This window comes from Apteryx rowi, unplaced genomic scaffold (genome assembly GCF_003343035.1).
Source record: "Apteryx rowi isolate R43461 unplaced genomic scaffold, aptRow1 scaffold_85, whole genome shotgun sequence".
NCBI lineage: Eukaryota > Metazoa > Chordata > Aves > Apterygiformes > Apterygidae > Apteryx > Apteryx rowi.
The window spans coordinates 391,224-403,918 of NW_020451149.1; the positions used below are offsets into that span (position 1 = coordinate 391,224).

At 39.7% G+C, this 12,695-nt stretch overlaps 2 protein-coding genes across 2 annotated transcripts in view; both read right to left on the reverse strand.

The window, feature by feature from the left end:
- Positions 1-235: 235 nt before the first annotated feature.
- On the reverse strand, positions 236-7,386 carry LOC112977578 (cytochrome c oxidase assembly protein COX18, mitochondrial). Its single transcript, XM_026090070.1, has 6 exons — positions 7,063-7,386; positions 5,601-5,701; positions 4,875-5,038; positions 3,648-3,760; positions 1,698-1,805; positions 236-869 (listed from the first exon to the last, which is right to left on the reverse strand). The coding sequence occupies exons 1-6, from the start codon at positions 7,384-7,386 to the stop codon at positions 696-698; spliced, it is 984 nt and encodes a 327-aa protein (XP_025945855.1). The 3' UTR covers positions 236-695.
- A 2,080-nt stretch (positions 7,387-9,466) lies between these two features.
- ANKRD17 (ankyrin repeat domain 17) overlaps positions 9,467-12,695 on the reverse strand; it is a 54,807-nt gene continuing 51,578 nt past the window's right edge. The window contains exons 34-36 of the mRNA XM_026090105.1: positions 12,360-12,535; positions 11,840-12,004; positions 9,467-10,063 (exon numbers count right to left, since the gene is read on the reverse strand). Of these exons, the coding sequence (XP_025945890.1) occupies positions 10,004-10,063; positions 11,840-12,004; positions 12,360-12,535 (401 nt within the window). The 3' untranslated portion in view covers positions 9,467-10,003. The remainder of the gene's footprint in view (positions 10,064-11,839; positions 12,005-12,359; positions 12,536-12,695) is intronic.

Genomic DNA, 12,695 nt, shown 5'->3' on the forward strand with positions numbered 1-12,695 from the left:
CATGCCATCACTCAACAATTGATCACCAGAGAACATACCAAAAACCTGTCCTCCTAACTCCATATCTAATACACAGAAGACCTGAAAGGAAATGATTCTTTTTTCTGTAGTAATTCTCGCATTCCAGTCTCATTCACTTTCTGGCATTACCCACCAGCAAACACTTAGTTTTCTTCGCAGTTTCAGGAAAGCATCTATCAGAACTGTTACGCAGACCACCAGATGAACCACTCAATGAATCTGCACCAGTGTCTTTATTAGCAAAGACTATACATCACTGTGTCAGTCCGATTAATCCTCCCTCCYCTGCAAACTTATTCTTCACTAGTCCATAGGTCAGATCAGCTTCACTACAAAAAGGGAGCCTAGTTAAGCCATGGTTTCACTCAGTATTCATCTTCCCAGTATTTTACCACATTTCAGGAGACAAACTTCTATTCCTGGAACGTTCTACTTCAAAAAACCAGCATCCCTGAAACAAAACTTCCCAACCATCATACATATGTGCCAAACAATCATCTAGATCAGCCAATAAACTTATTAATGGCCAAACAGAYGGCCAATGCTTTATTCAGAAAATAAATATAATTGCAGCCACAGCATTTTACAGTAAATAAGTACATTTCAATAAAACAGCACTTCTTAATTACCCATGCTATCTCTGTGGCATAGTTCTTCCAATAGTTCAAAACACATCATTTCTTAAAACGGTATTTGGTAGCGAGGGCAGAGACAATATCCCTGTAAGGAGTGTCCGAGTCAGATTTGGTCCTTGGTATGCAGCACAGTCGACGAAAGGTCGGAGAACGGAGCAACAGGTTATGTGAGAGTCCCATGAAACTTGACGACAACCAGTACAACGCCATGGACTGCAACAAGACAAATACCAAGTTCAGCCACCCTAGATGCAATGAAAACACTACCATTTTAGGCAGCTCTTCACAAACCACAGCCACTGGTAAATCCTAATTATTAAGAAAAATAACTCACCTAAATACACTCCTCTCAATAACAATAATGGCTTCCATTTCAAATGTATTTTTCAGTCTTTCTCAACTCTTCTGGGAAAAAAATGTCATCTACACTGAAGTTTGACAACAGCTCACAAATTAAATCATATCTTGCTTTAACATCTATGCTTCAGTTAAATAAACTTGATGAATCAAACAACTAGATAGACTGATTTCTTAATCACTGTGAAAATATACATTCAAACAAGTAAAACACTAGGTTAGAAAAAGAGAAACAAGTGCTTTAAGAAGCTCACAGAAAATTTGCAAATCTAAAGTCTAAGTTGTTCTCCTCTTACGGTAAGCTAATACTTAGCACAGTTTCATCTATAACTCCTTATACAAACTTTCCCTCTACTTTTTAAAATTACAGAAAAGATGCTAACTCACTTTGAATTTTTTCTGATCTCTTTCTTGTGAAAATGACGTTTAGTAACAGTAAGTTTGTAGATYCTTCCCTCTCAGTATTAGACCAAAATATTCCAAACGTATTAAGAATTTAAATGCACACTTAGACAAAACATTGGTTTTTTTAGGGCACAATATAACAGAGACTATGGTCTTCTAAATAGATCAGGCATTTGGACCATCCTTTGAGCACTGCAAATATATGAATTAGGGCCAAAAGAGTCACCCGTGTGTGACTCCGTGTCACCCGTGGACACATCATTAAGATTTTGGACTTACCGAGGGGACAGTTGCAGCGACAGGGATCATAACTACTGACACCACTCGAATGAAATTTGTAGCTAATTTCTGGAACTTGGTAGCTTTCAGTTTTTGTAAAGCAAAGACCTGAAGGAAAGAGGGGGAAAAAAATCCAAAGATATGAAGATAGTTCTTTTTTGAACAACTAAAATCAAAGAAAAGGTTACAACGGGGTTTCCCATAACCCAGTATTCTTGCTCACCTATTGTTTTCATTTTCTAAATATCCATTTCAACTAAAGTACTGGTACATTCTTCAGTTTAACTCACTTGATGCCTTAAATGCTCAATCCCTCACAGAAAATGTACCAACCTAACAGACTACCCATCTAAATCATCTGAARAAAACATCATTTTACATAGTAGCTTTTGCACATGAAAAATTTCCTTGAGCACATCCTCTGAGGAAAGGCTGCTGAGAGGAAACAGACCAAAAATGTTCGGCTGGTAACTGAAAGTAGAAGAATAATATCTACTGTCACACACTGACTTTTATTCTCCTAAAATAGTGTTAGCCCACAAAACTTAGAAAAAAAAAATGAAGCTGAGTAAGAAGGAAATCCAGATGGCTAGAGTTCAATGAGGACAACTAACAGAAACATTTAGGAGTAAGAAAAACATTTCCATGAAGTTATCCAAAAATATGGGAAGACTGTATTTTTTTGTTTCTGATGACTTATCTCCCTGATACTGCTCCAAGGTTGAGGATTTCTCAATGTATCAAAAAGAATTTCTAATATTGCTCATTTCAACCATAAGCCAATTTTCCTTCCTAGAAATACAATGAAATACTTGTTTCGATCCAGCATCCTCTATACCAGGATTCAGCCTTACAACACAGAAAGAATGTACAAAAGGAGAGCAAGGATTCTCTAGACTGTTCAGTAATATTACAGCTGAAAATACTGTGTTCACGAAGAATATAGTCCTGTTTACAATATAACAAATGTATTGCAAAAGTCAGTTCTGAAGAAATTTTATACAAACGGACTTGCCTGATGTCTCTGCAGCATGTATAAAGTGTATTAAAAAGGAAGTTACTTTGTGAAATGAAGACATATCACTCTGCCCAAAATGTTATGTTTACTTTCTATTTTTAGAGTGCCAGGTGTACATATTACAATACTCTGTGAGCGCTTAGTAAAAATGGGGCTGCCTACTTCTGAGGAATGAAAGCAAACTGATTCTCTTACTAGAAAGAAGATTTTTTTCAGGCATTTATCGAAGCAGAACCAGAACTCTATCTGCAGAAAGGCAAAAACATGATACTTGCTTGTTCGAAAAACACGTTCAGAGGTAAGGACAAGATGCACTGACTGAAGGAAAAAAAACTCATAATCTTGACGTCCTTGTCCTTTAATACCTTGGCTTTCATAACATCATCAGAAAGTCACTCTCTGCCTAACATTTTCTTTAAATCTTATTTTGTTTCTTCTTATTAAATGGCCTCTGTTTCTTTAGGACATCACCTAGCACTCACATCAGCATCATTTACATACACACCTTAGCAGTTATCTATACCATTTCACCACAGAAAGCTAAGCTACTACTAAATGCAAAAGCAGTAACATTGCTATTACTGAAAAACAAAACAAAACAAAAAACATGCGTTTTGGATGCTTAAAACCCAGTAAGCTCATTACGGTATTCTTGTAAGAGAAACTTCAGTCAAGACCAACTTTTATTGAGGCTAAAGTAAAGAAATGAAATAGCTCTGTGAAGTCACATTAGAATTTATCATCTCTAAACAAGACAAGCGCACAAACTCATAGAACAATTATGCAGTTTTTCAGTTCTGTCCAATGTGTTGAAGCAGTCATAATCTGAGTTACCATGGCATTACTGTGTTTAGAACTGGGTAAGTATGATCTTACAATTCTAGAAAAAGAACTATCCTTTTGGAATCATACCATTTGCTTCACCAACATACCTCCACTATCAGCAAATTCATAAGCCCAAGTGAAACGGGCAAAATCCACGTAGAATCTGGTGCTGTGAGGTCTGTAAACCACAATGTTCCACCTGTTGAAAACTGTTCTTGAACTACAAGAAAAGTTTAAAGAGCATTTGTAATTAAACACAATTTTCTATCTCAAGTTACTCAGAACTGCTGAATATTCCATTTAAATCACCCAAGTTACTAGATTCACTGTTTACATAATCAATATAAAATCTATTTAAACAGAGAGTATGAAATTTTTGGTGTAAAAGACTACATGTCAAGGCAGTCTGCTATTACGACAAGGAAGAGATGGTGGGAKATACAGGCTGAGTTCCAGGTTATCTCATGATAATCCTCTAACTCAGGTAAACCAGTGATGAAGATTAGCTTGACGTGGACCAGCTTTTCACAAGGCAACAAGGAGTACATGCAGTGCAGGAACCTACAGTGACTACATATTTTGTGCTGTTGAAGTATATTTTCTTAATAAAAGTACAACTTGCCACATTTTTGTTTTTAGAAGTACAAATAAGCTCTTTTCTACAAAGTCAAAATAACAACATGCTTACTTAAAAAAACCCCAAACTTTCCACATAAATATATTACCTCACATGAAACTTCACATGGAAGAAAAAGCTTTAGATTAATAGCAAACATACTGTTGCATGGGTTGCACTGCTTTCTAAGCATGTTCTGAACAAAAAGATCCAAAGACAGAAATTTTTCCAGTAACTCTGCCTTCAGGAGAGCACAAAATAATTAAATACCCATGTAACAATATACTATACAGTGTATATATATGTAACAATACACAATATAGCCTAACAATATAGGCCATGTTGTTCCCAGAGTTCAGATTCCACTACTGCTTTTGAAGAGGCATCCTACAAAGCTCACAACCCTATTACAAAGGAGGAGAGCATGTGAGCTGAGATCAGTGATACTTTTTTAACAGTTCTGGAACCCACCAGTAGCTACTGCAAAAGTTCAGACCAGTACTGTTTACTACAGCACTGCAGGTACAACATAACTAATCCAAAACCTTGGAAATCGCTTGTTATTTTTATTAGGTATTTAACTATGCTTGAACTATACAGAGTTTAAAAATTTAAGAGGGGTTTTTAGATCAACTAAGATATCAAACTCAGGAGATCATGTTCTTTAACGAACAAGGTATGAAAATGACTGTTTTGTGCATCTGTTCAGAGTGATCACCTTCTGAGTCCGTGGCACCAACACTGCAGTTGCGCAAAGCAAGGGACACACAGACCCACATGGGAATCTGCACCCACATCAATAAAGTGGCTTTGAAGGGGTGGCAGTTGTCTCGAACATACAGTTCTGTAATAATCCTCCGTAGATTCTTCTTAAAATGGAACCTTATAAGAAAAAAGCAAATTAAATCCTCTTACAAAATTTGTTATAAACTTCTGAAATAACAGTTCTACAGATTGTGCACATTAGATTGGCTTATTTAGGTACAACTCTGGAAAATTTGAAGATATTTTCTCTTGAAACATATCTCTCTCCTCTGCCACTCCCCTTCCCTCTCATCTTTTAGCCCCTTTCCTTCAAGCAGCTTCAGTGTCCAAACTTAGATACACTGCTGCTGCACAGGGAGCAGAATTATGCTACGACAATGAACTGGACCTCAACCATTTCATAAATAGTTTACAATTCTCCTAACGATACTTAGAACCATGGAAATTTTAGTCACTCCTAGACTTGACCCTATAATCTTAAATCTGTAACAAGTTCAGGGCTTCAAAAAAATGGATATTTTTTGAAAAGCAATATAACCAACACAAGTTACAAAAACAGTAAAAAAAATCTAAGCTTTGCACAACAGCAGAATCATTTTGTAGGGCTGCTGTTTGTAGGGCCTTTTCCCCCCCCCCAGTCCGGAACAGATTTGTGAAGTATATACAATCATCATCTTACCTGGCAACCTTTTCAGACCAACCCAGTTGCTTTCCACGAACAGAAACTTCGTAACGAAGACGCTCAGCTAGTTTCTTAATTTCAGGCTGCAAATTTTCCAACTAGCTAAAGAAAAGGAAACACGTTTATGCAACAGACTAAAAGAGGTACTCATAACAAGCCGTTCCTCTCCCCACGCGGTACTGCACATATACTAAAAATTACTGTAAAATACAGGGCACAAATATATAAGCACCTTTAATCTGTAAATAAAATGAATGCATAACAAAGCTAATTAAAAATATTTCCAATAAGAATCAAACAACTAGTAGCTTACTAAATGAGATACAGCCAGAATTTGTTTTTGTATTTTGTTATTAATAAGCATGTTTACGTTCTCATACAGCGATTGCAACCAACTACTTCCCATAACAAAAAACCTTTAATACAACCTCAAACAGAATTAAACCCCAGCACGACATGACTCTACAGTCAGTGAAATCACTGTCCTAAGGAACAAGCACAGACTCCATTATACAACAGTACAACAGGATTTTCACTTCTGCAACCAAAAGAAAAGGAAAAAGAGAGAAATACTGGTAAAGAAACAAATATGCTTTAACTTAAAATTTAAATTACGTCTTCTGCAGTAATGCTTTCTGACAGTCACTGAGGAACCACGTCTAATACACCTCTCTTTACCCATCTGTCCTTTCCCACAATTCCCCCACAGGTAGCATACATTGCAGTAAAGAACAAAGCTCTAACTGATTCCAAATCAGACTGAGCTCTGACAGCTGGGATGCACCACCCTAAAAAGTTCATGACTTGGAAAAGAAATAGCATGGCATGCAAAARGAGATGTTCTTCAAAGGATGCATCCAAGAAACACCCTTCTCGATACCACAGAACCAGAAAGGCTCCTCTACCACTGTGGGCGCAACATATGATCTCTTTAATAACTCCACCTTTACCTGTGAGAGAAAGCAAAGTATTTAAAAGATTTTACTAGAGCAGTTTTACCCAGATTTTTGTTTAATTTAACGTGGCTGGCCACAGAGAGCACCTAGCATGTGCTGAGTCTCAGGCAAAGCAACTAAATTCCTATACTGCTACCAAGATGAAATACCTTCCTATCTTTCTTTTTTATTTCGACTGTGCATTTTTAAGCACAGAAAAGCGCAGAAAAAAAGTGGTGCCGGAGCCACATGACCCCATGCAGCAGAAGCAGACCCCAGGGGAAAGGAGGAACTAGGGCCATGCCCAACCTGCTGCAGTTTTGTGGAAAGGCGCCCGCAGCAACGCCCGACCCGGAGGTCACGTCCCCTCACCCCAAGCTCCCCGAGATGCGCTAGCCGTGCCCGCACGGTCCCTCATGCAGCAGGACACGGGACAGCGAGGGGAAAGGCGTGCGAGGGGCGCGGGTCAGGGCAGGGCAGCCACAAGCTGTCCTCGGGGCGGAGAGTCAGCGGCCCGGACCCACCTTGGCCAACAGGCAGCTCTGGTGCGCGGCGAGCGGCAGGGTGACGGCGGTGCGGAGCACAGCGCCGCCGCACACGATGGTGGCCCACCAAGGCAGCCCGGCGGCGGCCTGCAACGCCAACAGCCCCCCTTCCGCCCAATGCACAGGCGCCGACTGCGCCAGCCACTCATACCACCCACCGGGGCTCCCGCTCGGCGCCGCCGCCGCGACCGCTAACGGCCAGCTCGGCACGCACGCAACGGCCGCGCCCCTTAAGCGCCGGCTCGGCGCGCGCGCAGCGGCCGCGCCGGGCCCTCGGCACAGCGGGCGCGCGAGCCCCCACATCCCCCAACGGCCGCTCCGCGCGCGCCTCCTCCGAGAGGAAGGGGAGGGCGCGTGACGGTGTGCCCCGCGCATGCGCCAACGGCCAAGGCGGAAGGCGCGCTGCAGGCACCRGGGAGGCCATGATGAGCGAGGGTAGGGCGAAGGGCGATTTATTAACTGCCCTTTGCTACCAAGTGTCCAGTGCTGCTGGATCCCCCAGAGAAAGGGCGGTTAYACATCTCAGAATGCGAGGGGATTAATTTCCCTTACATGGAAGGAAAAAACAGGAACGAAGCAGTGTTGTGATCACACAAGGACAATGTATTACACCACATTAGTCTCTGGTTTTAAAGAATAATCTCACTTATGGCTCACTCCACTTATGTTATGCTTTTCCATGAAAGAGGGAATGGCATATGTGGTGAAATACCTAGAGATAATTCTTTTTTTTCCCCTTAATAAAGAAGACCTGCCAGGTCTCAAAAGAGTATGTTCCTTTTTTTATTGTTCAAATAAAAYGCATTACATTTGAAATATAAAAGATGCATCTTAAAAAAAAAAATGTTCCTAGTACAGACTTCTAAACACCCCAGGATTTTATTTAACAAGCTGGATGCCACAAATGTAGCACCAAGGCTATGCACCCCTGTCCACAGGTTTCATTTTCAAGTCAACAAAACACAGGTAAGAAACCACATCCTAAGAAAACCTGTTTTTTTGACCCATGGAATACACTGTTGTAATAAATAGTGAGCAGTATTTCTTAGAAGGATTATTTCAGAGTAAGAATGCAAATAATCCTAATTAGCACTTAAGCATTAAGCACAAAATTCTAGGAAAGGGTAAGGTTATAGGAAAGGCTTGAACAGCACTGTTCCCCACTCTCAGTAAAGTGCTGAAATGGGATTTAAATCATTAACCTGTTTTTCAGTTTGGTATGCATTTTGAGCCAACTAATTTGTTACACAGTATAGTTTAGTTCATCAAATAGCTGGTAAAGTGAGTTTACTTATATTTAGAGCATTTTCAAAGGGCATGTGTAGGGTCACTGATGTGCACAAAAATGATGCTTCTTTGAAAAATCATTTTTTTTCTTCTGGCCTTTTAAGGAGTATCATAATGTATTACAAAATAGTGTTTCTAAAATTCCAGCCTCTAAGTCAGACCATCTAACTAATCTGGGATGTTTCTTCAGCTGAAATGATTCCAAAGATGTCTCACAATAGTAACTTTCAACAGAAGGGACCGAAGGGTTAAAATCTGAGTGACAGCATAGGAAAGAAGCAAGCTTTCTTTTAGCCTTCCTCCATGCAGAATAACCAGTAACAAACCATGTGTCCTGTGCAAGAAAACCACATTTGACTTGTAGATGTACTTTAAACCATACATACACACACTGTACTGCTATCTTGACTCAGGCTCCGTGTCAGGGCTGACTGAGGTTTGCCTCAGAGGATGCAGCAATTTGCTTTACAGAAGGGGTGTGCAGTCCAAGCAACTTCAAGTGAAGAAGGCAACAGCTACTGAGGATGACCATAAGGAAATTTTAATTTGGATTTCTGAAGATAAACCTGCATGAGACAGTGACCCAGTTCAGACCACCATACCACCTGCTAAAACAAAGCCACTTATTCTGAAATAAGCCTTCATCTGCAGCCAGTTTTTATCAGTGAAGCTCTACTAAAACTGCGAGTGAATGCTTTCCTCTTGAAATAACACACAGAAAGTATGTATATTTTGAACCACCTTTTGTAGGCAAAGGAAGGAACCAGAGGAACAGAAGCTCTGGGAACACTCGTGGAACAGAACAAACCTTGCTGCATCAACCCAATTTTAAGAATTATTCTTAATAAATGCTGCAGCATGATACATTTACCACATTTATTGGGCAAGTACAGGAGTTCATGTGGAGACAACTCTGAAGATGCCAAAAGGCTTCCTCAAGCATTTTTTGCTGAAAAGCCTTTCAAAGAAGAAAAATGGAAACTCTTAGTATCTTGTTACAACTGATGTATGCCTTCTCAAAAAAATCCAACACATCTGGAAAAAAAGTCTGATAATGCCCGTTTTATACTGTACTTAAATTACACAAGTAGAAAAGTGATGCTTATTAATAGTTTAATGTATGAAGGAAACATCCAGATTTCTGAATATGAAGGTACATATCTCACATTAATTTAAGTCTACATAAAGTAGAGCCTCTATACTGACATATTGAAATTTACTTTCTGCTTAGCCATTTGTTATGTAAACAATTGTACATTTATTTGCCATTCTAAAACTTCAGGATCAAGTTTACATAATTTTGCTAAATTTCTGTGTTTGCTCAGAAGCAGTTTACAGTACTAAAACCAACCAGCCAAAGAACAGCTTCAACAGAAAGTTATGTCAAAAAAAAAAAAAAAGAAAAGAAAAAAAGGGAAAGAATAAAGGCTAACTAAGTTGAAACGTATGATGGTGGGGAATGGGTGGTCACAATGTTCACAGAAAAAGGTCAGTTAGTAAGTTCTTCTGCAAAAAGCCTACACACTTCAGTCAAGCACATCAGTAGAATGATCTGGGAGCACATAAACTGTTTCTGCCATTTGTGTTTTCCTTTGCAAAAAAAGGAATCTCAAGGCTAGCAAGTTGATCCCACTCAGCCAAGYTGGTTCATATGCACACTGTTCATGTGAGGTGTCCAAGTTCCAGTCCACACCTGAAAGAGAGAACTTGATTTAACACCATACTTGTGGGCTGCTCAAAATATTTCAGAAATGCCAATTACACCAAAATGCTTACAGCTCCCACTGCATTGAAATCAATTCCAACGCCAGCCAGTGCAACTATCAATCATCAATAAACCACACTGAGTTCATTTCATGACTTGTTTTTCYCTCCTGTAATTCAGGAGAGAAGAGGGCTTTTGAAGAGGAAACAGGATTTTTCACTTTTCTGCCTGTAGCTTTTCCACTTTGGCCACATGTTCCATCTACATCTTCCTTTCCATATAGTGCAAAAAATCCCTTCTCCCAGCCCAACTGCTCTCCTTAATAGCTCATCCAAAGAGAAATCAACACTATTAGGCCACCAATTCCTCCAGCACAGCAACACTGATATAATATATATTTTAGCTTTCTACAGGAAAAATGTATCCCTTAAGACCAAGGAAAATAAGTATGACCTCAAAGCATCCAGGTCCACTGTCCAGGAAAAATAACAGGACTTTGCAAGGGCAACACCTGAAGACCTCCAGTTTTCAGAACAATAGGCTATTGTTCCTCTTCAGTTGAAGAGATTTCAGTTCAGAGAATTAAGAACTTGGTTTCTGACACCCTGAATTGTYTTTACCAACTCACACCACCACCCTCAGCTCTAGGAAAACCCAAGTGCAACAGAAGTAAAACCTTTGTGGGACTGTGTTTTTTCATTAAGCCAGAAGTTGGCAAATTGTGGTAAAGAGCCACTTCAGAGCAATACATGAATTGTGCCTAACAACAAACCACTTACTCTGCTGCATCCCTACTGTCTGGCAGGGCTGCTGCCTGCTCCTTGGATGTTCCCAAGCAAATTCAAGTCCAGAAATATCTTTATTTAGCAACAGTATCACAGAGCTCAGTGTATAATGAAATATAAACACAGGATTTAACATCACAAGAACTACTGATGATCCGTTATTATTTTAGTGGCTGTCCAAGCAGAGCCAAAAGGTTTAGGGGAATGTAATCCCTGTACATAAGTTCTATTTAATGGGAAGACCTATAACCCAGGAAAGATCAGAGCAATTGCTAAAAACATTAAGGAAGAGCTACTTTCTCCCTTTTCATGTGAACTCCCAACACAGTGAAGACATTATACCTTTTAGAGCCTAATAATAGTCCTTTAGAGTCATGCTGTACCCCCTTCTTCAGAAAGGAAGGCTTACATAACAGCAAATAATAAACATCATCTCTCACAAAGGCAAACCCATTGGTTTATCCCAAATGTGGATCTGCCCTCATGTCAATCATAGCAATTTTAAGAAAATATATATAGTGTAAAACTAATGATCTTTTCTGTAGGGACTTGTCTGCAGCACATAATCAAAAAAGCTCATCTGTAGTAATTGACCACAGGTCTACTCTAGTTACAGAATAAGCCGCTTTCCTAAACTCAACTGGAAGGCAGCTTCCCAATTCTCAAGCACGATTATGTTCACAGAAGTAACTATAAGCACTCTCTGTTAAACTGTATTAGCTTGATGCAGATTTTCTCTCAGGAAAACCTGTGCTTATTTCTGGAGAGATGACTAATGTTTATAAGTTGTCACAGTATGCATACACAGCACTCGGTGCTGTAATGAGTAGGGGGTGTATCAGCTCATTAGAGAAACGAACAAAACCAGGCAGCACTGTATAAAGCATCTCTCATACCTCCTCACAGCTAGAATGTTTGTCTTGACCACATTATTTTTTAGGTTAAAGCAAAACCATGGATAAAAAGATCGAAATATTACCGTCTGAGGCCCGTTATTTTCTGTGGAATTTGAAACCATCTTTATCAGCGAGTTCCAAGATGGGTCAGCAGCATGAGGCCCATTAAATATAGGACCTCCAGTACCATCTGTGATGGGGGCTACTGGAGGAATCATTGCATTCCCATACACAGAGAAAGGCATACCCTTAAGGAGGAGAAAAAACAAAGAATCAGTATGTATTCATAAATGCTAGTAATACTACACATACAGAATGACAGAAAGGAATGCATGTTACAGAAATTCTCCATCTTAAAGCAGTATTAGAAAACTTAAGCCTAACAACTCCTTTCTATGCATTTATTTTTTTCTTAGCTCAGAAAGCATTAGACCATTTTTTATTAAATCTAGGTTTCCTGCAACATTGTAAAGGCTGGTAAGTATTTTACCTCACACACGCTCAACAGTGCAGGTGCACGATACCTCAAGTTTTTTATCTGCCTCACACACAAACATGGAAATTGAGTAGCACAGTGCATATCAGCAACGACAGGATCATTACCCCGACTTTTGGGAAGTCCATGTATCCTGCAGGAACAGGCTGATGGAATGTACCGGAAGGCGTCACGATTCCCGTACTGTCGCGCTCCATCGCTTGGTGCGAAAACACTCCTGGGTCCGACATGGGCCTGTGGATCATGTGGCTTCCCATTCCACTGTGACACCAGTCCACTTTATCTAATGGAGAGACCAACATGTTATTTTATGTTATTACACATAACACACACTAATCATCCATTTTCCCAACCTAAACATTTGTGCACTAGAACATTTATGAAGACAATGGCTCAGTTTATGATTCCCATACATCTCTGGATTAATATCTTTGTGCATGTGG

Coding starts and splice junctions, on each gene's coding strand:
- LOC112977578 (XM_026090070.1), bottom strand. CDS start 7,386: ATGTGGGGGCTCGCGCGCCCGCTGTGCCGAGGGCCCGGCGCGGCCGCT. Junction 3,761..4,874: donor TGGTGCCACGGACTCAGAAG/GTGATCACTCTG, acceptor CTTTTCTTGTAG/TTCAAGAACAGTTTTCAACA. Junction 870..1,697: donor TCGCTGCAACTGTCCCCTCG/GTAAGTCCAAAA, acceptor GTCTTGTTGCAG/TCCATGGCGTTGTACTGGTT.